This window comes from Leuresthes tenuis, unplaced genomic scaffold (genome assembly GCF_036924035.1).
Source record: "Leuresthes tenuis unplaced genomic scaffold, fLeuTen1.0.hap1 SCAF_15, whole genome shotgun sequence".
Classification (NCBI taxonomy): domain Eukaryota; kingdom Metazoa; phylum Chordata; class Actinopteri; order Atheriniformes; family Atherinopsidae; genus Leuresthes; species Leuresthes tenuis.
Window position 1 is genome coordinate 22452208 of NW_027325369.1, and position 24121 is coordinate 22476328.

Below are 24121 nucleotides of genomic sequence, written 5' to 3' on the forward strand. Positions count from 1 at the left end.
TGTGTCTGAATTTTCATATTCAATCACTTCTAAGGTGCAAAAGGAAACTTACGAGAGTGGCATGAGTAAAAACTCATGAGAATTTATATGACCTTTGTCCACAATTTAGAATTCAAATACAAATGAGGAAATGTTGCAGTTTTATTGCAATTTGGCCCGTCAGAGTATCTTTTGGCTACAAGTAAATTCACTATGTCATGACAATCTGTTACAGCAGGAAAACAGTTCAGCTGCATAACGCTGAAGTGCTACTTTCTTGATCTGTGTATGTGAACTGAAATGCCAACAGTAATTTCTCGTATAGTAACATGAGTAAAGGATGTATTAGATGTTTTTCAGTTTGACTTCAGTGACATCACACTACCAGGGAAAACAAGCATTTTATCTAGCGAATATTCTTGATATGACAACTAATATTTCTTTTTCTGTTTAAATATAATCAAAGATCTATTCCAGTTTTTTCAGCTTGCACTCCCGTTTGATTCTGGCATAAGGGCCGATGCTGTCGTCAAACACAAAGTCCCATAGTACGCGGGTCCAGGAAGTATGCTGGGGCAGGAAGTCGTAATACTCCGCTGCGATCTGCTTGACCTGCCGACAAGATAACACGAAAAAGTAAAGCTGCAAGTTTGGAAAAAAAATACTACTCGACTTTGTGTTGATAAGACAATCAGATACAAAAATATGCAGATAACTTCTTTTCTACCCAACATGAAATCTTACTGTCAGCCAAGTAAAAAGGTATCTCCCATTCAAACCCTTTTCTATCTTAATGCCTGAGTCTGTCCATTTATATGATGAATATTTACAGTTGATAGAAAAACAGGGACAGGTGGCTTTTGCCAAATACTTGTTTCATATCAGACTCTTAAAAGACAAGAGAGATCCATCATATCTGCCCACACCTGCTCCAACTTTGACTGTGTTCTATCTTTATCAGTCAACTAATAATAGTCTTGGAAAAAATAACTCAAATCCAAAGGTAACCTGTATGCAAAGTTGATTTATGACAGATTTACCTGAGGTAGTTTACTGCCTGGTATGCTGGGGAAGTCGTGGTGCTCCATGTGATAGCCAACGTTGAAAGTGATGCAGTTCAGTGCTCCATAGTAAGAATATGTCTCGTGCCCCTTCAGGAACATGTAATGCTCAGCTATGAAATGTCCAGAGATGGGATGCAGGCCCATGCATAAGATGGATCCAGCAATGAGGTAAACAACAGGTTTCAGCCCCCAGAAATAGAAGATAAGTGCATCTGCTGCAAGCTGAACTACAGCATTCTGGATCTCCAGCTGACCGACTGGTTTAGGATTGACAATCAATGGTCTCAGGGCATAGAATAATGGCTGGAGGAAAAGCCAGAGGACCTTTCTGGCTGGGGTGCAGAAAAACCATCCCTCAAAGTCTGTAGGAATGTCAACATCCAGCTGATCACCCCCCAAATACCGGTGGTGGTCAGTATGATATTTCTTGAAGGAGGCAGAGTAGGGCACCCCGATGGGCAGGTTGGCCCACATTGCAAACCAGCGGTTCCACTTCGCCCGCTTGTTGCCAAAAGCCACATTGTGAGAGATATCATGAATTGCCAGAGTAAGAGAGTGGTTAATGCAGCCTCCAAAGGCGTAGGCCCAGAAGAATATCCACTTCCAGGCGAGGTTGTGGACCAGGTAACAGGCCAGGAGCTGTGTTAAGACCATGCCGGACACCACCCACTTCAGATGGGGGTCTGGACCCATCAAGGACTTGATCTCTGGATATTTGGCTGAAGAGAGAAATAGGCAGAGGAAAGGATGGAAAAGAAGATGGTTAGATCAAAGAAGATTGCAGGAGAGGATGTAAAGAGGACAAAAGATGGAGGAAAATCAGAAGATGGGGAATAAGATAGAAGAGGATTGACCAAAGGAAACAAACAGCAATAGTGGGAATTAAAGATTAAAAAGGGAGGGGGGGGGATCATAAGTTTACATGCTGAATATTAAAATAGTCAATTTAAATAAAAGCTCATTCGCTCATGTTGTAAGACACCTGCCCTTCTCTTGGGAAAAGCCTGCTGATAAAAGTCGTGTTTAATTGGCAGAGGTGTTGTTTTTCTGAGGGACCCGAAACAAAGGTAGTTACAAGGGAGCTGTTCAAAAGCATTATGCAAGGTAATCTTCTCATTGGGACATACAAGCTCCTACAAACAACATGTGGTGCCTGAAAGTCAAGAGCAGCAGCCACCAGAAAATTCTGGAACACAATAGCGAGGCTGAGCACAACAAGCAGAGCACTTCAGGACATCCCATCATGATCTAAATAAGAGGTAGCAACACGCCATCAGGGGATGTCCGATGCAAAACAGGCGTGCTGCTTTGCTTGCAGCCTACATCTGTAATCCCTCTATGCAAATGCAGAAATTCAGCTCATCTTGGTAACTCCATGTTGAAAGACACTGGGGCCTGACTTTAGGGACTTTCTTGCAGTTTGATTGCCCCCACCCCAGTGCATGATTATCTCGTGCTTCCCATGACCCACTTCCTTTAAAACAATAACTCATCAAGATACAGCTTCACATAACAGTTACAGTTCATTTTGTTCTACCGCAAACTTGTCTCTAATGTAGAACTGAAGTCACAACTTAAATCCACTTTACACTGAAAGGTGTTGGTGTAGCCCACCCACAAGTCATAAAGTTAAATGATTAACCAGACCCCATAAAAAGAGATATTCAGTCTGCTTTATGGCTCTGTGCAGGACACAGTGTTGCTATTATTGAAATTTCAGCTTCACCAAGTCTGGGAGACAAGACCTTTCATTGATCTAATTGTGGGATAATTTAACAGAATAAGGTTTCAGTCTCAGGTTTCAACTGACAAAATGATTGGAGTTTTAACCTGATGCTAAAAGCCAAAGCAAAACATTAATTATGCATTGTTTTGAGGTAAATGTTTTAACAACTGTTGGCAATGTTCAATCATTATGAGAGTCACTATAAATCTTATCATCTGTTTGACCTTAAGGCTACTGTAATGATGCAATGAGCCCACATCTACAGTCCGCCCACATACCAAACAATTTATTCAACCACTCATCAATCAAAATATCCCACATGACACAGTGAAGAACCTCTGAAACACACATCCTTGGACTGCTCTGGGGAGTTACAGGATGATTAAAACAAAATGCTTTAATAATTCATGGCTCAACGGTGTCAAAAAACATCACCTACGAGATGCTTCTTTCACGCCAGAGCAATCATGCGACTGCTGAACAAAGCCAGGATCAAACACATGTCAACAGGTTTCCAGCTTGTTACACACTGAACTGTTCTGAATCAAATTACACGACGCATCAGATAATCAAATAGGATCATTTTTGACACAGATCAAATAATGATTGTTAAGATGGAAGATTATTTTCCAAGAGATCCACTCAAACTCCAACAATAGCTTTTTTTTTCTCACTTCATGACTGAATATGTGCTCATAGTGAGCAGGGACTGTGTCTTGTTACCAAGCAAGCCTGGAGACATTATCGCCTGCATGCGCTATTGTCTCATGAGTTCTCTCAAGGGAGAAGGAGTCACAGGTATGAAAAATAAGTATTTATGTTTTTTACAAACAGCTTCCTTTTTGTGGGGCTTTTGATCGAAAATCGAACTCATCCTCTGTTATTTAATAGCCAGAGCCTGAATAAATGCCATTCCTCACATATCTGAGTATATACACTTCAACATACCCTTTGTCCTGACAAGGGAAGAATGTGGCAAAGTAACTGAGTTCATTTGAACTTGCGGTTGATATCCACGCTCCCTCTTTCTAAGAAAATGTGACTTTTCCAAACAAAACCCTTTCAGGAAAGACTTGACTCAGTTTTGAGGGGAAGAAATTTGACACTGATGAATGCTATATGATCGGAAATTAAACGTGGAGTCCAAATTATCACTATACTTTACAGTCACTTTGACATCTATCTACAATACATTGGTACTTAATTACAATATCTTCTATAATTATTTGTTGTTCTGTGATTTTCAGATGATTCTTAAATACTATTTCCACTTGTACCTTTAAAAAACGTTACTTAGAAAAGTCAGTCAAAACGGGATTTATCTAAACTGCCATGTTTAGATAAATAGATAAACGTTTCTCTGCATCCATTGTGGACAGATAGCTCGTTAAGCAACAGCTAGTAAACAGGTTTAACCGGATGAGGTTTTATAAGAATGCACAGGAAACAAACTTTAACCTCAATTTTCACCCAAGCTAACATGAAAAGGAACTGCTGGCTGTCGCATGTCACCATTTATTTATTTTTCTAATCATCTCACCCAAGATTTCTTTCCTTCTTGAAGTGTGCGGCTGGTCAGTGTAGACCCATTCAAAATCTGCTCTTCCACCTGTCTTGCCCATGGTTGTCCTCTCTGTGTCTGTGAGAGTGGCGGTGCGGCGTTATGTGTGTCATCAAGTCCACACAGTGTCGGGGCACACCCACTCGCACAGGTTGCGGTGCTCAGTTGTAAGGTGTGACCTCAAGTCCCTCCTCCAGGCTGCTCTAATGTGTGTAACCTGCCCGTGGGTGTTTTCCATTGAGTGATATTGTGTTGCTATGTAAAGCACGCGAATTCAGCCTAGTTTCAAGTGGCAAGGCAAAGGACTTCTGTTTGAGTTAAATGTGCATTATATATATAAAATATTACATGTATATATTATGATTGGCTTTGTTCTTATACATTATGTATTCATATTCTGTATTTTACTAAATAATCTATGTTCCTAGGTTGTACTTTTCCACTCTGCTCATACAACACAATGTATGTCCTTAAATAGTCTAAGACTTGAAAATGACAGCGGGACAAATTAACTGGGTCACATAAAGCGTTAGGTCAGATAGGTCTGGTACATTAGATACGATGTACGCCCAAAACAACACTCACACACGCACGTTGTTTATCATATCCAAAGAACATGACGAAGACGGTGGTTGGTATGCTCATGCCACTTATTCCTGGTCAATTATACCAAGTCGAGTGTAAGTACAACCTCTGTGAGATAAAGGTGAACATAAATATGAATTGTTATATTATCGGGGCTCGGTCTGACGGATTTCCTGCGAGAGCTGTCTCTCCGAGTCCAGCGCTGCCATACTTTATCTGTGACCTCTAATTAATACTTAATTTAACTTAAGATTTCTTCATCTTGTTCTTGGGCTTCCAAAGAATCGGGCTTACATCTCTTTTTCTCATAAAAATGATAAACGTTCCCGTAATTCAGTTGGTGAATTTAGAGGACAAGCATTTCATCCTTAATACGTGAAAATGAGAAAATGAAAACCCCAAACAACTGATCAAACAAAACTGGCTATTTGTAGAGGTTTGTTGGACATGTTTTTGATATTTGGTCAAAAATAGATAGGATTAAATAATTTGGTTTAACCCTTTTTTCTTCTTTTTTTTAAACGCTTAACCAAATAAACAAGTATGTAGTGACAATATCAAAACCACGGAACAATAAACAAAACTCCATTTTTAAGGAAGAAATCACAGTTTTGTGCATTGTTTGGTTTAATTTTCAAGAGAGTAAAAGATAGATTGAAATTTTTAAATTTGGTGAATATAGAATATTTCCTAAATTACTAGGTCAATAACATGATGGTAATTTGAATGATTTTGTTTGTTTTTGGTCGAGAAATTACCAAGACACCAAGTGAAATCAGAGTCAGTGTTGTCAATAATTAATTCACACAGATCCTTCCATAATTTTTGAGTATGGTTACATAGTAAAAAAAAAGAAAAAAGTATCTCACGGAGTTTATTACAGAGTGTACAGTTTACGTTTTTTAACCGTAACGCTGCAAGTTTCCCTTATCAACAAAATATTTTGTGCAAATCACGCGAGACTTCATATCTAGAGCATTGTGGCGACGAGAGTACAGTTGTGGAGAGTTGTTGTCGTTGAGGGAGGAGGAACGCAGGCAGTAGACAGGAGCAGACTGAGTGTGAAAAATAGCACATAAGTAGGAGGAAATACAAAATTAATCATGGCATCGGGGGACACCCTGTACATTGAAACGGACGGGTCGGAGATGCCAGCTGAAATAGTTGAATTGCACGAAATCGAAGTAGAGACAATCGAGACCACAGTTGTAGGAGAGGACGGTGAGCACCAGCCTATGATCGCCTTACAGCCTCTTGACACGGATGATCCCCACTCGATGCACCCGCACCAAGAGGTAATTTTGGTGCAAACAAGAGAAGAGGTGGTGGGCGAGGATGACTCTGAACTGCATACGGATGACGGTTTTGAGGACCAAATCCTTATCCCAGTGCCTGCTGTGGAGGAGGACTATATTGAACAGACTCTAGTTACTGTGGCCGGGAAAAGCTCGTCTACAGGCCGGATGAAGAAGAGTGGAAGCGGAAAGAAAGCAGGCAAAAAGAGCTACCTAAGTGGGGGAGATATTGGACGAAAATGGGAACAGAAACAAGTCCAGATAAAGACTTTGGAGGGAGAATTTTCTGTCACTATGTGGGCATCGGGTAAGTTCAGAGTCCTAAGTGAATTCCTGCAAGCTGGTCCGTCGCTTTGTTCTCAGCGTGTGTGTCGTTTGACTGGGCCCAGCTCGGGCCTCGTCTTCCGCTCAAGTACGACTCTTTTCCCCACTCTGAGGCACTTAAACTCCCTTTGAAATGTTTTTGTTTTTATGGGAAGCCATGTTTTATGTGTCGATGGGCGCCGCCATATTTCCCCGGTCTAGAAAGTATGGCGGCCCGAAAAAATGGCGTTTATTTGGCCGACGAAGATGGCGGCGACAGTGGGAGCGAGTGCAGGTAGCTCCGCTAGGCCGCTGTGGCGCAGTTCAGTTAGCGATATCTGTGGAGGTGGTGCTTTCAGGTACACCTCAGAGTTTTCGGTGCTCTTGTTGTAAGCATGTCATATGTTCACGTTTTAGTAAATACAACTAATGAGGGTGATCCTGTTTTGTCATAATACCTCTTTCGAATGAGGATTGAAATATAACACCTTCAGGTAAGATAACTCCTGGGTTTTATAGTAGTTATCACCAAGGTATTTATAAACTATTAATGGAGGCCCGAAAGACGAGCATGTTCGTAAACGTAGCTTTTGTCCTCGACAATTAGATTCTTAAAATTAAAAAGTAATTTGAATAAAAAGTGCAAACATTTGCGAAACCACTCCCGTTGTATTTGGATAATGAAATCATGCATTTTATATTATATTTAACTGATTTTAAATCCTCTTTTCCCCAGAATTTATATTTAAAGAACTTTGGACACTAAATATCAAATATGTCTAAATTCTGACATTTAATCTGCTGGAAATGTTTAGTAATAATGCTGAATGTAAGACTGATACTGGTACTATATTTGTGTCACTAGCAGGTTTTGTTTTGTTTTTTAGCACGAGATTTTTTTTTCTATTAGCAAAAAGAGGCAACCTTTTAAAACGGTCCCCCTTTCATACAGATGACAAGAAGGACATAGACCACGAGGAGCAAATCGCAGGTGAAAACTCTCCTCCAGATTATTCTGAATATATGACTGGAAAGAAGCTTCCTCCTGGAGGCATCCCGGGTATTGACCTGTCGGATCCCAAGCAGCTGGCAGAGTTTGCACGGTAAGTGTAAGTGTTTGCTGCTCTCATCGGATGCAGTTGATGAATGTCTCTCTCACTTTAGGATGGTTAATGCAGCGTTGGATTTCAGTACCTGTTTTATTTATGGTCATTGAGAGTTGTGTGGACAATTTACAAGACCACTTTCATTTGGATTGCAGAATGAAGCCAAGGAAAGTAAAAGAAGATGACGCGCCTCGGACAATAGCCTGTCCACATAAAGTAAGCGTGATATCCTCTATAGTGTATATTCTTTGACAACTATGACTTTCTCGGAGCCTGGGGGGGGTGTACGAATGAGTCTAAAATGCTTAATGATGTCATTTCATACTGTTTCTGCGCTTGTCAGGGATGCACCAAGATGTTCAGGGACAACTCGGCGATGAGGAAACACCTGCACACCCACGGGCCTCGCGTGCATGTCTGTGCAGAATGTGGCAAAGCATTTGTGGAGAGTTCAAAACTGAAGAGGCACCAACTTGTACACACAGGAGAGAAACCTTTCCAAGTGAGTTTTTCCACTGTTTCTTAAACAAATTTGCTGATGAAGAATGATATCACTGGATTTGACATTCGGGTCAATAAATGCAGCAGCAATGACTCTCTCTCTCTCTCTTCAATCTCTCTTTTCCAGTGCACATTTGAGGGCTGCGGGAAGCGGTTCTCTCTGGACTTTAACTTGCGCACACATGTGCGTATTCACACTGGAGACCGCCCGTATGTGTGTCCCTTTGACGGCTGCAACAAAAAATTCGCTCAGTCGACCAACCTGAAGTCTCACATCCTCACACACGCCAAAGCCAAAAATAATCAGTGAGTTAGCCATGAACGCACCGGGCTAACGGCAGAAACGAATGGAGGAGGTGACCTCCATCTCTGCCTCTTGACAGACTGATGTTCCATGGCCTGCTTTGTTGTGCGATAGGTCCCTTTGTTATTGCCTCTAGACGAAAGATTCAAACAGAAAAATTACTTTTGTGAACTTTTTGATAATGAATATGGAGGGTTGATCAAGGAACTTGTGAAATCTTGTGACAACCCCAACCCCTTTGGCCCGACCTCTCCCCTTTGGACGGAACATTTTACGGTTTCTTCTTATGAAGATATGAATTCATGGATCTGTTCCTTAGAAGAAGAAAAAAACTTATTTATACCTTACTGCAGTCAGTTAAAAAGTTGTTGCAAATTTGTCAAATTTGCATTGATTCTCAGCAGTTAAAACTTTTCAATTTTGTATCTCTCACCAACCCCCCACCCCCCCACCCCACCCCGAGTGTGCATATTGTACACTGTGCGGCATAAGCTTTGTGGTAATGTGAGTATTAAGATTGTTGTAGGTCTTCCTGGAAGAGGTTTCACGGCTGTTTTACAGACCCTCTTTCTCCTTCATAGGACTGTATTTTGAGAAGGAGATTGAATGATCTTTGCATATTTTCATTTTCTACAATGCAATATCAGAATCATGTAGATAATAGCCATGTGATTTTCAATAGTGATCAACGATTAAAATGTTTTTTTCCCCCCCAGTGCACCACCAGAATAGAGCGTGTCATTTGTGTGCTCCCTGAGCTCCTCTTAAGTCATAACTTGTATGTGATAGTCATCAACATGCCAACGGTTATGTCTGTTTGGGGAAAGTACTAAACATTTCCTCTTTTGGTTAGAAGTGACTGACAGCTGGTATGTTGTGTAACAATGGATAGATAATTTTTTTCTGCTTTGCCTGTTTTTTCACACGTGACACGAAAGTGGAAACCAGAGGGCATGTGGAAATGTGCACTGGAGGTCAGCTTGCATTCAGTCATTGCTCTCAGCTCATTGGTTGTCTACAGTTTCAGGGCTGATACACATTTTCTTTGAGTAATTTTCTCATTTATTTATTAATCATTTGGTTTATAAAATATTAAGATAGTGGGGAAAACTATCTGAGGTGATGTTACACTTTTTTTATCAAAAGTTCAAGTTTGAGTGCCTTAACTTTAAAAGATGCCGCTGTGAAACATTTCTGTGTTTCGGCTAGTTGTTCATCCTTCCGTCAATATAAAAAAAACGTTTTTTCTCGCGCACAAGACAGCGCCAAGAGACTTGTTGAATTTAAAGAACATCTTTAATGAGCTCAGACAAACAACACAGGCGCTCACTCCCCCGTTACATGTGATTTTACGGAGTTTAAAAAGAAGAAGAAGAAGAAAAACAAGTGCAACAATGCTAATGGGTAGAACTGCTGAATGATTCTGGGCCCACACACACATTCCAGTGCATTTATTTAGTTTATGGCAGCAGAGTAAACGGGCAACACACCAAATTTTAAAAAAACTAAATCGAGCTTACGAATATCCTGTTGAGCTACAAAGTCTGTTCCTGATTTCTTTAAAATACGCCAATGGCTTTATTGAAACTGCAGATATGTTTTAAAGTGTTCCAGCTCAACCCAGCTGAGTCATGGCAAAAATAGACTTGGAAAAATATCCCTCTGTTGTCTCTTGTGGCATCAGTATGTCAGTATTACCCCTCTGACAGTCAGCGCTGCCTTTTTATGTTAAACAAGCAGAAGTGGTGTAAATCAAAAGGTGATTGGTGTATGTATATCAGCATTTATCTTAGTTTATGTATAACTACAAGTGCATCCACTCTGCTGATTATGGCTGAGCGTAACATTCCTGTTAATACTTATCGTGGTAAGATCCAGGTCTGTGAGAAAAAAAATGCAGAGAGAGGCAACGACAGTGTGGCGTCGAAAATCCTAAACTCATCCCTCACCTAAAAATATTTGAACAGTTTAGTCTTCAAAAATAAACCACATATCCCATGGTTGCAGACATTTTAAATGGATAAAAAGGGGTTGGTGAGCAGCAAAGATTTTCCTTGAGATTGGGATTGTTTTTCAAACTTGAGCGCATGTTTGAAATAAAACGGAGAAGCAAAAATTGCGAATTCAGCTGTCCTGCCTTTGGCGTCGGACACCTGATAACGAGTGTTGATTCTTGTATAGCACCTGCTCTCAGAGCAGACTTGGGTGGTTTTCGTGTTTACTGGATTCTGGCTGTTTAGTCAGATAAGAGGGCAGCCAGCAGTGCGGGGTAGTTTGGCGTTCCCCAGCCTGTAACCGGGTCCCACGACGGCGCCGCACAGAAACCCTTCCCCTGAACCTGCTCGTCCAGGCAGCTCAGATGGCAGCCTTCAGTCACCTGAAGACAAGAATGAGTGGCATTTAAGAACCAAACCAGGACTGCAATATGGAGTGCGTCTTTAGAAACGATGCCTCTTCAGTTCCCTGCTATAAACCGAATCAATACTATGAATACCCCTGTGTGTATGCAAGATTTACAGCAACCTTACATCAAACAGGCCCTGTCCTTTGAGCTTGTAGAGGCGGGTGTTGAGGAAGCCCAAGGCAGGCAAGCCCTTCAATATACGCTGACCGTTGATGAGGGAGAGCATGCCTCCGACCACGGGGGTTGATGCCTGGAGGGGAGAGCAATTGAAAAGAGGTAAATCTTATTGAAAATACTCCTTGATGAATGTGGCTAACTCTGAGCTTCTATTTGCCTAATATTCCACCTGCTGTGACTCCTAGCCATCTGCAACATCTTCCTTTTTTTACTCAAACATAAATTCAATTGCATTCTCTGTTCTGTTCCGATAGAGCCACATGGCTTGGCCTGGTGTTTGTTTTGATAATGGGAACAAATACCGGAACTCGGATGGTTGTTTAGAATAAAATTGGAATCATGTTGGATATATTTTACCGAGGTCCCAGACACCCAGGGGATAGGCACTCTGTTGCTGACCACCCAGTAATTGTCAGACAGGGCAGCCATGTCTGGGTAGGCCCGGCCACTGGTATTGAAGTATGACTGAGGAGGGAGAGTTGCTGCTACGCTCTTCAGGTACCCCTCCACTGCACCGGCCTGAGTAACACAAATATACAAATAATAAGTACAGATGTCATCTCCATCGACTGCTCTCTGTATCAATGAGAACAGGAAAAAATAACACCTTATAGTTGATAACTCTGGATAAGAAACGGCTGCATCTCACGGAGCTGATGATCTAATATCAGTACCTGGTAGTCGGGCATCTTGAAGACGTTGCTGAAACCTCCTCCGCTGATGTAATCTGTGACTTCATACGTGACTTTGAATGGGTTCTTGAATGACGTTCCTCCCACCGTGGTCACATATGGGCTGGGAGTGAGAGACACTTTTTGAGGATATTTTAAAGCATGATTTTGGACAAACTGAACTTTTGCTTTTTAGATGAGCCAACCAACAACCATACGCAAGAAATCTACCTTGAGGCTGGAAAACTGGGCCTGAAGGAGTTCTGTTCTTTCCCCATGTGTCTGCATCCAGCCCCACTGTCACCTGAAAATAGCATATGATCAGGGAGATTAGGAGTAATGTCACAGGTGATCATGCTGCATATCTAAAGTGGCACCTTTCGAGTTTTGTCACAGGCTTTGGAAGGTTAATAGGTTTACGTTCTATTTACAAAAGCAGCAGTGTATTCAGGTTTCAAGTGACATCATGATCTGATAAAAAAAGAAAGTAGTGACACGTCAGCTGACAAGGAGACCATGACTATCTTTTCTTCTTGTTAACCAATCAGCACACTCTCAGGCTGTCGTGGAATTGAAAGCTTACTGTTCCCCCACTGAAGTATTCTTTTGAATCCCGATCAAGTCCTTCCAGCAGACATTATGTGGCATTCACCGTAAATAAGGAGTCACAGTCTTTGCATGCTAAAGGAATCACAGAACCTCCTCACACAAAGATGTGACTGTTAAGAAAATCTAATCTGGAAAGATAAGAGACTGGAGCTGTCCCACAAACAAATCTTTGTTGGGACAGAAACTGTCATGTTTCACCGAAACACACATGCCTGAATGTCTCTCAGCTTGATGTTTAAACTATTTCGGAGAATTCTGGCGACAACACTGACCAGAGGCAAAGAGCAACGAGAGCCCCCTGACACCGGCCTTCATAAACTCTGTGTTGATGCGCGTCATATAGGCTGTGGACAAGCTGTCTTCATCGTCTCCATAACTGATGGTGTGAACCCAGGGCAGGTCGGACATGTTGCTGAGCAACACCATCCACTGGAGGAAGGGCTCCTGGGACTCGTGACGACCTGGAGGCAAGCAGGAAGAGAAATGAGGAAGCGAGAAAATTACACACGAGTGTGCTTGTGAGAGAGGGGGTCTCAAGGTGAGAATACTTTTTAAAATATTCTGCAAACACTTTCTTTCAAAAACACTTGCTTTCGTGAACCACTTTTTATGTCTCCGGGTGTAACAATTCTCTATTTTACATTACTGAAGCTGGTGGCTGTGTTCACAACCTCTTTAATGCTTTAATCAAGAGGACTTGAAGATAATTGCATTTCTTTGAAGTATTTTTTTTAATCAAATACAGACGATGCTAATGATATGTCCATTGCTATGACTATACTCTCTTCTTAATGGTATATAATGAGAAAATCTGTGAGATTATGCAGGCTTTTACACACAGCTAAATCCTGCCTTGTTCTTACAGACCTGGATTAGTGAAGACCCACGTGGAAATGTTCGCCCCAGTGCTCATGATGTACTCTACATCCAGACTGGCCTCCAGACCGGCCTTTCCTCCTCCCTGAGTGCCCACAACTCGTTCCACTTGTGAAAGATGCTGGAAAGTTCCGCCAAACATCTTCATGAATTCAGCCAAGTCAGCCGGGTGGTAGTACTGCTCCAAGAACTAAGAAAATAAAACAGAGCTAGCTAACGAGTACACAAAGTTATGGTCAGATTATAGCATCAAAGCAGATTCTCATGTCCAGCGGTAATATCTAATGTTTCATCACAAAAATTGATCTCACGAGTGGACCGTACTTGAGCTACGGCCTGGCTGTTGTTCTGAACTGATCCCACATCAGCTGCTGTCAGATTGTAGCGAGCCCTCAGGATGGCGGGCGTCACTCCGAGGTGCAGGCCTGCCTTAGACTGCTGCCGCTTCTCGTCAAAGTCCTTCCCTCCCGGCGGGAGACGATGAAGCCCTCCGACTGCAGGTGCAGAAGCATCAATGTTAGAACTGATCTTAACCTGAATACACAGCATTTACCGAATCAACACATCTTCCAGCTAAGGGAAAGGTGCTCACCAAAATCAAGGTGCTGGTGAACATCGCCATGAACAGAGTACGGGGCTGAAGACCTCACCAAAGAGCAGCCATCTCTGATGTAACGGTGGAACCTACTTCCTGGAAGTAGACTCTCTGCAGCCCTTTAAACAAGAAACAGCAGCCTTGATGTTGACAAATTCACTTCCATGTTGCCATCAGAAAAATATAAGCAATTCCACATGTGTGAGTCGAAATAAACTGAAGCACTGAAACTCCCATAAAGTTCCATTTAAATATCCTTGCACAGACTTTTTTTTTTGGTTTTGCAGCAACTATGACCTAGATTTCTGAACTTAGAAGACTGCAGCATAATGCGATTTTTATAACCACATAAAGAGGAACTATGTCACAAGATTTATGTTTGTGGAACCAACGTATTAAAAGTAACTGTAAGCCTCATCTGTGTCAACTCCAGGTGAGTCGAGTAAGCAGAACAAGCGTAACCCAAAAAAAGATTCGCTTACTCTGCAGTCATGGTGCACTGTAAAAAGTCCTGAGTGTGAACAGTCAGGCAGTTTGAAACCCCGTGGCTCTGCAGCCATCGACGCACCACTTTCTGGGTGAGTTCAGATGGACGCACAAGAGAAGCGACTTCCTCCAGGCTGAGATATTTACCTGTGGAGGACAAAACAAGCCTCTGTAACTCAGTCTGTAGCCAAGAAAAAGGTCTAAGAATTTAACTTGTAAGTAATAATACAATTAGATTCAACGTGTGTATGTGTCTGTTATTGCTTAATACAGCCAGAGCCCCACCATACTGCGCTGAATCAGGATCCGACGCCATCCTGAGCGTTTCCTCCAGCAGCTGAACGTTCTGCTGCTTCAGAGCCAAGGTCAGCTCCAGCTCCTCTGACGGGCCGACCCGGCCGACGTGGCTCCAGTCCTTTGGTATCCTGGAGAAAAAGCAGGGAAACGTGTAGTAATCCTATAACACACAAGTAAGCTGAGCCCTTCAGAAACACAAAAGAAATATGGCTTTTTTTTACAACCTTGAGTTGATGAAAGTGTCAAAATGTTCATCAGTCATTATGTCCTGTTAAAGCTTTTTAAAACCAGCCTTTAATGTATTGTTTTTCATTGTTAGAAATCATCCTGCAGCCCCCTTATCCAAGAATTTTGATGCAGATATTTCCTATTTGGTTATAGATGTTTACTACAAAACTGGACAGTTACACTCAGCAGAAAAAGCGAGTCTGTGAAAATGCACACAGGACGGAGAACAAATAATATCGTAAGAAAATAGCTTTAAAATGCCGCTTACAAAACATCTTGGTCGTATTCCAGATATCCACTCCGGGCCAAGGAGCTGAACAACAGGAGGATGGAGAAGGACAGTCTGTTGGAGAGAAACAACAAAAATGACTGACGCTTGGAAACCAGAATTTCAAACCATTGACACCCGTAAGTTTTAAGAAAACACTCCCAAAGCAGCAAAGCGAGTGGCTTTATTTCAGAGTCATCTTATCAAACGCTCTCCTAAGTCTCATTGTGAGAGCTAAGTAGGTCGCATGTGAAGCAAACGCGCTGTTTAACACACGCTCACAAGCTTTCTCTAAGACGTTTTGTTTCACGGGACCTTTAACGTCACATTAGCACTTCAATGTTAGCAGCACCTATCTATGAAGGGTCATCCCATTAAAACCTGCCAAAGAAAAACTAACGGCGCCCAAAGGTCTAACGACGCCCGAATGATTTCCCTACGAGTTACGTTACGAAGATTGGAAAGTTTGAACTTATTTCCAGCACTCACAGCGTGTGCATGGTGTCCTCGCGTGCCTCTTTAGTCCTCTTGTGTCTGTAGTGAACGGGTGTTATACAGTAAACGCCGGAGTCACGTGACATCTTTTCACGTGACCAACACCTCAGCTGTAACACACACGCATTTCTATCCGAAAAATTAATGTTTTCTGTGCTGTGAATGCAACACGGTTCCTCTCGTTGAAATGTCATGTGGCTCCGACGTATTTATGACTTTGGGTCGAGTGTGGTTGTGATAAAACACATTTTTTTATTTTAACAGGAAGCCTTTTGCGCCAGTCTTATAGTGGTATGACGACCTCATACATTAACCTCCGTCAACAAAAAAGAAATGGCTAACTATCAATAATTATTATTAACTACAACCTTACAACTTGGTCAAAGATACCTTTTTTTCGCGCGTTTTTTCAAGACAATTACGTTGTTACAAGTTGTTCATTACACTGTATTATTTGGAAGAAAGTCTTAGGTTTATACCCCAGATGCAAACACAAGTTTTTAAGTTAAAACGCATTTTAAATCGAGTTTTTCTTTTGTAAACTTCCAGTTTTTGTTTGTGTACCCCCTGAATTTTTTGTACAATCAACTTTTTGCTCTCAGCTTCGATCGTGTATTTATGTACAATATATCTCTCGCTGTGGTCAGTATATCCTTTGACATTTGCGCCAGTCACGGGACCATAACTTCCGCCTCTGCCTCATAGTATCAATCCAGCACAGATTCAGTAAAACTGCTGTTACACTCTAGTTACTGGCAGTGTTCAAATCTGACACCAAAGCCTTGTTTCTGGATTTTTTTTAAAAAAGAAACCCCAGTGCGGCAAGGCTTTAGAGTCTCATTCAAAAATATCTTTTACCATTTGCCTCTCAAGCGCCTGCTTCGAATGGCTGTTTCCCTTTTAGGCAAATGAAAAGATGGAGCAGCGTGTTAGAGGTGATGAAAAATGAATAAAAGTAACCCCAGTTTGAGGCACGCTCACCTTATTATTTCCCCCCCCTGCTTGCACATCCCGCGTAAAAACAGGATTTTGAAAAACTGCAATTTATATCCAGTAAAAGTGTGAGGCTATCAGTCCGAACAGCAGTTGCACAAAGATTGTGGCTGACATTTCAGAAATAAGCAAGTGTGAATCACAAGTTTATTTTCAAAGGCACAAAACAAATGCCGTATCTGAGATGTAAATATGAGAACATATACTTCGAATGTCATCATCTTCTGCTAACTAAAGGGTGGCATCGTGGCCAAATTACACTGCCTAATAAGAGACAAGTTAGCTCCAGGTAGTAGATTACGACATAGTAAAGTTTTCTTTACTATCTCTCACACATTCAAATAAGTGCAGGTGACAGTTCTCCTCGGTTCTTTCTAAAGGTGTATTCATGCTGTGCTCAGGATCCATAGTAGTTCTGGTCCAGAGTAAAGAAATGTCACCATTTTACAAATCAATACACACAATCAGCCTTTAAAGGGGGGTAGGAAAAAAGGTTTATTAAAAAGATAATTACAACTGATCCTGGATTAAGGACTTAGAACAAAAACTATATTTACAGGGAGCTGATGGAAGTCGGGGGAAAAAGTCCACATCAGATTAAAAGATTTTTCACTTTGCAACCAGTCAAATGTGTTAAAACTGCCATCCTATCGGTGCATTTGACGAGTGAAAGAGGATAAAGAGTCACACCTCTAACCCGTTCTGAGAGATTTGTGATTCGTGTTAATGATTTCAGTTATTCAAAAAGCTCATGACTCCAGTCAGTCATCTGAGAAGTAGAAGTCCTCTTCCTCTTCGCTATCAGACGGCGCTCCATCGTTTCCTGGGAACATCTCCCAGACGACAAAGGTGTCATTTTCTGTGGGGGTAAAGGAGAGCGGCAGGTTGAAGCGTTAAGATTTGATCACATCATTTGTGCAGCACCTTTCAAAATCTTTCAGCTCGACTCAAAATAAGTTATTTTGCACAGAACCACAAGAAAGAAATTGCCCCTAAACAGCTCGTGGATGTTCTCGAGTAAAACTAATTATAAGTTCTTTGTAGTGTTGCTATACTTCTATCATTTAGAGGTTATTTGGTCCTACATTAGAAATTAAACTTCCACGTCGAGTTAAAATTTCATTTCAGAGTTTAAAAAGCTGTTTTTACTTTTTATTTCCCAAAGAAGTACTATTTTAGAATCCTTAAAAACTTTTTTAGTAAACAAACCATGCTGATAATTAATCATTTAACCATCATTTAACAGCCTTTTAAATATTGCAAGTTTTTCATATTTCTTTGATACAAAAAGCAATATCAGATTCAGACATGTTGCTGTATATTTACTTACTGTAAATATTACTTTTCAGACACCTCAACATTTTGTCGAAACACTGACAGTTCTGCTGTTTATTACTGAGGAAACCGTGTCGCGTTCAAAAGGGTTGCCAATATCCACCAACCTGTGTTGATGCCTCTTCTCATCGTTCGTTTCACTGATGGAGTGGGTGTGAACCTCTGAAAGACACGGAGGAAGAAGGTGTTTTAACGATACAGCAAAAAGAAAAGAAAAATCCTGAATCCCAATCTCTCCTGAGGTCAGTACCTTTGAAGAAGATGAGTTCTTGCAGACTTGAAACTGGTTCTTCTTCATTCTCTTCTGCAGCTGATAGACGTATTTGTCGTCATCATTTCTTTAAAATAAAGAAAAATAAGTCAGCCGTGCAGTCCTTTCTCTGCTGGGTGTCATTACATGTCAGACTGAGGAAGTCCAGCTCTTACGCGTTTGGAGAGCCCATCATCCCGGGGGTGATGTGCAGACACTGAGGAGTCTTCACCTCGGGGAAACATGACGACTTCGGGGTCTCCGGTTCCAGGTCCGACAGCTGAAAGTCATGATCGTCACTCGGACACAAGGAGGGGATCTGCACATCCAGGGAGACGGAGGACAAACAGTTAGCCCGTCGAGTTGTAGAATGTCACAATTGCTCCGTGAAAACTTTGCAAGAAGGCAGACTGAGGGAGACGAACCTCGCAGCGTTTGTTCTGCATGTACGTGGAGCTGAAAGCATCGTCAACATCTTCTCTGGGCAGCGTCTCCAGGAACTGTCGCACCTGCTGCTTTCGCTTCAAAGTTCCCGCCCGGGCGGATATCACAGGACGCTCTGCAACTACACAGGATCACAGCCTCTAAGATCAAACCACCACTGATTTCATTCATAAAAACTTACAAACATAAGTCCCAGACAGACAGTGTTAACTTGTAAGTGTTCGAATAAATCGTTTTTCCTCAATTTGGAAGACTGCAGACTTGATTTCTATCCTCTTTAATCTGGCTTCTTCTCAGTTTATGTAGAATCAGACCAAAGCTCTCAGCACGATCTGCATCCCAAACAGGAATACGTGTTTACCTGGAAGTTTAGGTTCTTCCGCTTTTTCTTTTCTGCGGCTCTTGGCTTTCTTAGCAGGGGTCTGGGATGCTCCCTGAGACGTGTGCTGGTTGTGGCACTCTTCTGCGGAACGGCTTCCAACCACCCTTGCTACTTTATCCCAGTAACCTATGATGTGCTTAGGAAAATAGGACACAGCCCTGGAAAACGGAGGCAAAATGACAAAAATATAAGCCTGTGATGTAAGGATAAAGCAATTTCCTCATCTGTGAGAACGCAAAACTTACTCTTGTAGCTTCAGAAGCTCCGCCTCTGTCCAGTCATCTCCATCTTGCTCTCGTGGAGTGACTGTGTTGCCTTTGTTTGCTTGGTCTCTCTTGTTGGACTGTTTCAACTTGAGCAATGGCTTCGCTGGCGGTGATGTTTCAGTGCTCTTGCGCTCTTTGTGATTTGTTTGTGCCTCAGCACAATTCCTTGTTACGACGGCTCTCTTTCTCTGTGCTTTCCAGCCCTCCTGAGAGGACTCCGACGACTGGTTCGGTGAAGGCTTGTGGTCCGGCTGCGACTTGTTCTGAACCTTCCCACCTTTCTTTCTGCGCACACTTTTGTCTCGTCTCTCTTTCTTACGGAACAGTTCATCGCCAGATGACAGATGTGCGGTTGTCTGATCATTAACCGGAGGAGATTCAGTGGGATTGGTGGCGGTTCGTTTTCTCCCCGATGCTCTTGTTGAAGGCCTGCTGGTGTCTCGCGTCTCTTGTTTTGACCTCTGTGCTGAAGACCTTCCAGGTTCACTTTGCTTTTGTGGGGCAGCGTCCACATACGATCCTCTTCTTGTAGAGCGTGTATGCCTTTGGCTGGACCTTGTTATTCCATCACACCACTGCTCAGGGCTGCTAAGCATCTCCACGGCAGATGTGATAAAATGAGTGGGCTTTTGCTCGGGGTTAAGCTTAGCTGTCTCCCGCTTACGGAGTGCCTTGACCATCCTCACTGGTGCCGATGCCCCTTCCTTGGTGGCTGATTCGCTTTGCTTCCGACCTGGGAGTACAGACAGCAGTTAGTCATGAAACTTGTAACTCGTCTCAGAGCTAAAACTACAATTCTCCAGACGGGTTTACCCTCGCTGCAGGGCAGGAACACACGAATGGACTTCTGTGACATCCTGGGAGAAACCAATGTAGAGACCTCCTGTGAAAAATAGAAATGAATATCACATGTTTGATCACGGACAAAAATAATTGGCCTCGCTCCGTTATGTGACCCGAGTCGTCCCATCATCAGCTGCTTACAGACTTGGAGACATCGTAGCATTCGTGGATGGTGACATTCATCTGTGCATCGAGAATAACTCTCCCTCCTTTCCAATACGCCAGAGGTGGCTTGATGACTCGACCACTTCGAGACACTTTTGTGGAGGAGGAGGAGCAGGTGGGAGGATGGGATTTAGCTGGAGAAGATGAGAAAGTCAATACCAGACAGCAAAAAAGTGTGTCCTTAACGCCCCGCGAGGCTGGTAACTTTCTTTTATTGTACTTACGTGTTATAAAGGACTTTTGGTTGATGGAAGAAGCCTCGGGATTCGTCTTCTCTGTGATACGTCTCCTTTCTTTAACCGTCTCTGCTCCGCTACTGAAACAAAAGAAAATTTCAGCTCTTCACTGAAATTAAAGCTTCCCTCAAAGCCATTCTTTTGTCCGTAGGAGCACGGCTGTGAAATAAAGACTCACTCTTTTGACTCCAACAGAAACCGCTCATAAAGGGCCTTCCAGTTAACAGGGAACCCACTGACAAACTTTTTCAAAAGCCACTTTGGAAAATCTGAAAGTAAACATGAGATATAGATGAAAGAGCATGAGTCCATTTGAAACGAGTTTGTTCTTTATTTCTTTATTCCACAGTGAAGCATTGTGGGCAAGCTTACCAGAGGCAAGATCCTTCTTCATCTTCCCGACCAAGATGTAGACTCTACCAGAGACCGTCTTCAGCACAGAGCTGGAAACTCTTTCCACAATAATGTTGCTGTTCCATGGTATGTTGTCTTCCCTGGGGGGTGGAGACATATACAAAATCACCAGGGTTAACACAACACCACACAAAGTCTGAAAGAGGTCCAAAAGGTCGTACTTCCTTACCTGTGGATTCCATCAACAAACAGGCCCTTCTGATTCTTCCTCAGGAACCACTTTTTGAGATAAATCACATTCTCCTGCCAAAAGGAAAAAAAAAAAAGAAGTTGTCTCAAGTGCATCCAGTTAATGTAAACAGTTTTTTCATGTGTACACTGAAAAATGTGCTTTTCTTTGTCTTCTGTAGATGGAAAATATTGAAAAAAAAAAAAACATGTTCACAAGTTTATTTACCCCATCTTGTCATTTGAACATGAACACATTAAAAGAATTTTAAAAAACTCCTAGCACAAAGTAGAAATGTCACAATATTATCACTTGTGACCCTTTGAAAGAAGAGACATTATGGATGCAAAACGGTCCAAAATCCCAGAGCCAACCAGTGCTGTGGTGTTTCATTCAGGGATTTTGTTTTGTTGGTATTTCTACTCACGACTGGGAATTTCTTTTGCTTGGGCCAGGGATTGCGCTTAAACACAGCCTGACGCGTCTTCGGTATAGAGATTTGTGGAGAATTGAGCACGAGTGGGTCTTCCAGCAGAATGGGCTGTGGCGGCGCAGCCAGGTTCCGGGCATCCTCGGAGCGATCGGTGTCAGACGAGCTGTCCACTGAGTCCGCTCTGCTCTGGTGAGCAGGACACACCTTCTCTGGAGCCCTTCTCGAGGCGACATCCCCCATCTCACCCACACTGTGAGCTGTGGAGACGGAAGTGTCCCTGGACTGATGTGGGTTCCCTGTGGGGAAGAGATGCATCACGAACAAAGCCCTATTTGTCCAGCATAACACCAAAAACAAAAATACACCCCAAAACTTTCTGCTTTTGCTGGCTTCACTCACCACGACCTACGAGGTCCCTTCTGCTGCAGTCGTGGACGTCCTGCTGTGCCCTTTTGCCTTCCCTTTCCTTCATGAGGGCAAACATTTTGGCCGGGGACATCGTAGGGCATCGCTCCATAATAACAGTGCAACCTGAACGTGGAAAGAAACATGTCAGTTTTTCCTTCAAAATGGTGACACGAGCACGAGAAATGTGGCGACGACTCACGTTTATTGATCTGAGATCTTGGTGGTGAGAACATGGGTTCATGGTGCTTCTCTGATGGGTCAACAGAGAATCCTCTAACGTGAGCTAAATCTCTCCTGAGAGCGTTGTTGTGGGTGTAATCCTCAATAAAAGCAGAGGTTTCTCTTTCTTGTGGTGGACTGATGCCCACACAGCTCTCCTCTGTGGTTCCACTGACTTTAAACTCCTGCTGCTCCCATTTCCTCTTCCTCAGCCTCTTCCTCATGGGGGAAAGCACGTTGGCAGGAGACACAAGATTGATGACAGGAGCACACTTTGTGTTAAACACACTCTTTTCATAGTTTTCTATTGGACGAATCTTCCCTGGAGTCCTGCCAGACACATGAAAACCGTCAGATTCTCTAATATGAGGCGTCACGTTGTCAGTCTGATCTCTGTTGACCACAGAGAGGGGATTAGGTACAGCTGCTGACTCGAGAAAAGCTCCGTTTCCTTGTGTATATTCACGTATCGTTTCTGTACCTGAAGATGTCTCCTCCAGTGGTTTGCTGCTGATGGCTGAACCGGTATAATCGAAGGTTTTTTGAGGACTCGATATGGGCGATAATGTGAGCGCTTGCGCTTCATTGCGGTAGGAACCAAACCTTCGACCCTCTTTAAGGTCGGTGGTCTTCCAGGTGTTCGCTGCTTTCTTCCCGGGCGAGTTAAATGCTGCTTCGTGTTTTTCTCTAACGTTACACAGCGGATCCTTTCCTGTAGAAAATCCCTCTTTTGTGCACAACGCTTCCTTTATCACTTTGGATTTAAGCTTCGCAAACACCTTGGCAGGTGATTGGAAGCGTGGATTTGTGTGTTGTGATGGATTATATAACTCCATGGTCTGGATATAGACTTAAGAGACTTAAGTCTAGCAGCTAGCTAGCTAGCTAGCCCGCAATTTTCAAAATTCTCATCACAGCCGCCTTTGGCTGGAATCCTGTGACGTTCTTCCAAAATAAAACGTCACTACCGTTTGTCTTCTTCGTTTAGGTTTGTTGGCAGTTGGTAAAGTAGCTCAGTAGCGCCGAGATTGAGGCGGAGGTAGAAGAAAAGAAAGAAGCAGCACAGTTCGGTTACAGCTGGTAGGTTGGCGTACTGGTACCGCCGCCCCCGGTACAGAAGGTCAGGAGTTCGGTTCTGGAACTATTGGACCATCACCACAGATGGTGTACTGGTTGTCATGAGTTCGATTCTCGGTCAGGGGATATATGCAGACGCTCATCCCAAGTCACATGGATTGATAATTCGACACTGCCAGCATATAATAAGCACTGAATAATAGATAATAATATTTGTATAAACTCTACAAAGAGTGGATATGGTTCATGAAAGGGTGCACCATAACAGTTATCTCAGTATGAGAGAGCTAAGAACTTTTAATGAAGATGTTTAAATATTTATTTGTTTAAACTGCAAGTCTATTGAAAATTAAATGACCTTCAACTTCTCTTGCTATCAGCCGAGAGACCTCTCCCTTTTCGTTTCAGATATTAATTCAGATTCCACACTAAACTTGGTGGAAAAAGCTGTTTGCCATTGGACACAGAGTCCAAAATCCCCTTCAACACACAGGCGAGTGTCCCAAGGGGCTCTGCACATTTTACTGTATTTAAATAACGTCAGTCATTATTATATTATTTTTCACACCTGTCTCATCCTATTCAGGATTACAGGAGTTCATCGTTAATGTATCACAACCCAGATTTGTCAATATTCTGATTGATGGAACTTATGTTGTCCACTTCAGTCAGTGCAGGACTTGGATCTAAAGATGTTGGCTCCCTACATCCATTCTGGAAGCGAGGCTCCTGCAGATCCTGGAAACAGATCTCTGTTACCGCCCACAAAAATCCTCATGTTATCTATTAACCTGTTATTCAATTAATTTTTTTCAGCTCTGATGGGTGTTTTAAAATGACAGTGAAGCTATTGGACAGTTGGTGTAAAGACAGTTTAGGCATAGAACTGAAATACAGCCACATGTGTAAACAGCAGAAACTTGTGAATATGGAATAAATTAAGTCATTTTTTTATCA

General features: G+C 42.5%; 4 protein-coding genes across 5 annotated transcripts in view; 1 reads left to right on the forward strand and 3 right to left on the reverse strand.

Moving 5' to 3' along the window:
- The window catches only part of degs2 (delta(4)-desaturase, sphingolipid 2), a 66656-nt gene extending 62212 nt beyond the window's left edge, over nt 1-4444 (reverse strand). Inside the window, exons 1-3 of one of the 2 annotated variants that reach the window (XR_011907725.1) lie at nt 4310-4444; nt 1020-1762; nt 213-591 (exon numbers count right to left, since the gene is read on the reverse strand). Coding sequence is in view for 1 of the 2 variants with exons in the window: in XM_072366018.1 (XP_072222119.1) it covers nt 448-591; nt 1020-1762; nt 4310-4391 (969 nt within the window). In the remaining variant the exon portion in view is untranslated. Of the gene's footprint in view, nt 1-69; nt 592-1019; nt 1763-4309 lie in introns of those variants that run through there. The other variant, XM_072366018.1, reaches the window with a different exon arrangement.
- Nucleotides 4445-5905: 1461 nt separating this feature from the next.
- On the forward strand, nt 5906-9153 carry yy1a (YY1 transcription factor a). The gene is made up of 5 exons (XM_072366017.1): nt 5906-6517; nt 7466-7616; nt 7775-7835; nt 7963-8121; nt 8248-9153. The coding sequence occupies exons 1-5, from the start codon at nt 6019-6021 to the stop codon at nt 8428-8430; spliced, it is 1053 nt and encodes a 350-aa protein (XP_072222118.1). The 5' UTR covers nt 5906-6018; the 3' UTR covers nt 8431-9153.
- Nucleotides 9154-9698: 545 nt separating this feature from the next.
- Nucleotides 9699-15579, reverse strand: tpp1 (tripeptidyl peptidase I). Its single transcript, XM_072366015.1, has 13 exons — nt 15525-15579; nt 15036-15110; nt 14528-14667; nt 14239-14389; nt 13754-13875; nt 13486-13655; nt 13153-13351; nt 12558-12746; nt 11908-11980; nt 11680-11800; nt 11363-11524; nt 10953-11078; nt 9699-10801 (listed from the first exon to the last, which is right to left on the reverse strand). The coding sequence occupies exons 1-13, from the start codon at nt 15533-15535 to the stop codon at nt 10661-10663; spliced, it is 1680 nt and encodes a 559-aa protein (XP_072222116.1). The 5' UTR covers nt 15536-15579; the 3' UTR covers nt 9699-10660.
- Nucleotides 15580-16853: 1274 nt separating this feature from the next.
- Nucleotides 16854-23020, reverse strand: mis18bp1 (MIS18 binding protein 1). Its single transcript, XM_072364803.1, has 16 exons — nt 22068-23020; nt 21860-21991; nt 21455-21756; nt 21028-21101; nt 20817-20938; nt 20621-20713; nt 20433-20546; nt 20185-20342; nt 20014-20083; nt 19180-19933; nt 18914-19092; nt 18534-18673; nt 18285-18427; nt 18109-18196; nt 17966-18020; nt 16854-17382 (listed from the first exon to the last, which is right to left on the reverse strand). Exons 1-16 carry the CDS (start codon nt 22921-22923, stop codon nt 17285-17287), a joined length of 3378 nt encoding a protein of 1125 aa, XP_072220904.1. The 5' UTR covers nt 22924-23020; the 3' UTR covers nt 16854-17284.
- Nucleotides 23021-24121: the final 1101 nt, after the last annotated feature.

What these genes read in the sequence shown, in the direction of transcription:
- mis18bp1 (XM_072364803.1), bottom strand. Translation starts at nt 22,923, where the DNA reads ATGGAGTTATATAATCCATCACAACACACAAATCCACGCTTCCAATCA. An exon ending in AGCAAAAGAAATTCCCAGTC is followed by an intron (nt 21,102 to 21,454) that starts GTGAGTAGAAAT and finishes TCCTTTTGGCAG; the next exon opens with GAGAATGTGATTTATCTCAA. An exon ending in TTTGTTGATGGAATCCACAG is followed by an intron (nt 20,939 to 21,027) that starts GTAAGGAAGTAC and finishes TCCACCCCCCAG; the next exon opens with GGAAGACAACATACCATGGA.
- tpp1 (XM_072366015.1), bottom strand. An exon ending in TCCTGATTCAGCGCAGTATG is followed by an intron (nt 14,390 to 14,527) that starts GTGGGGCTCTGG and finishes TGTCCTCCACAG; the next exon opens with GTAAATATCTCAGCCTGGAG. An exon ending in CTCGTTGCTCTTTGCCTCTG is followed by an intron (nt 11,981 to 12,557) that starts GTCAGTGTTGTC and finishes TGCTATTTTCAG; the next exon opens with GTGACAGTGGGGCTGGATGC.
- yy1a (XM_072366017.1), top strand. Translation starts at nt 6,019, where the DNA reads ATGGCATCGGGGGACACCCTGTACATTGAAACGGACGGGTCGGAGATG. An exon ending in TGTCACTATGTGGGCATCGG is followed by an intron (nt 6,518 to 7,465) that starts GTAAGTTCAGAG and finishes CCTTTCATACAG; the next exon opens with ATGACAAGAAGGACATAGAC. An exon ending in CAATAGCCTGTCCACATAAA is followed by an intron (nt 7,836 to 7,962) that starts GTAAGCGTGATA and finishes TGCGCTTGTCAG; the next exon opens with GGATGCACCAAGATGTTCAG.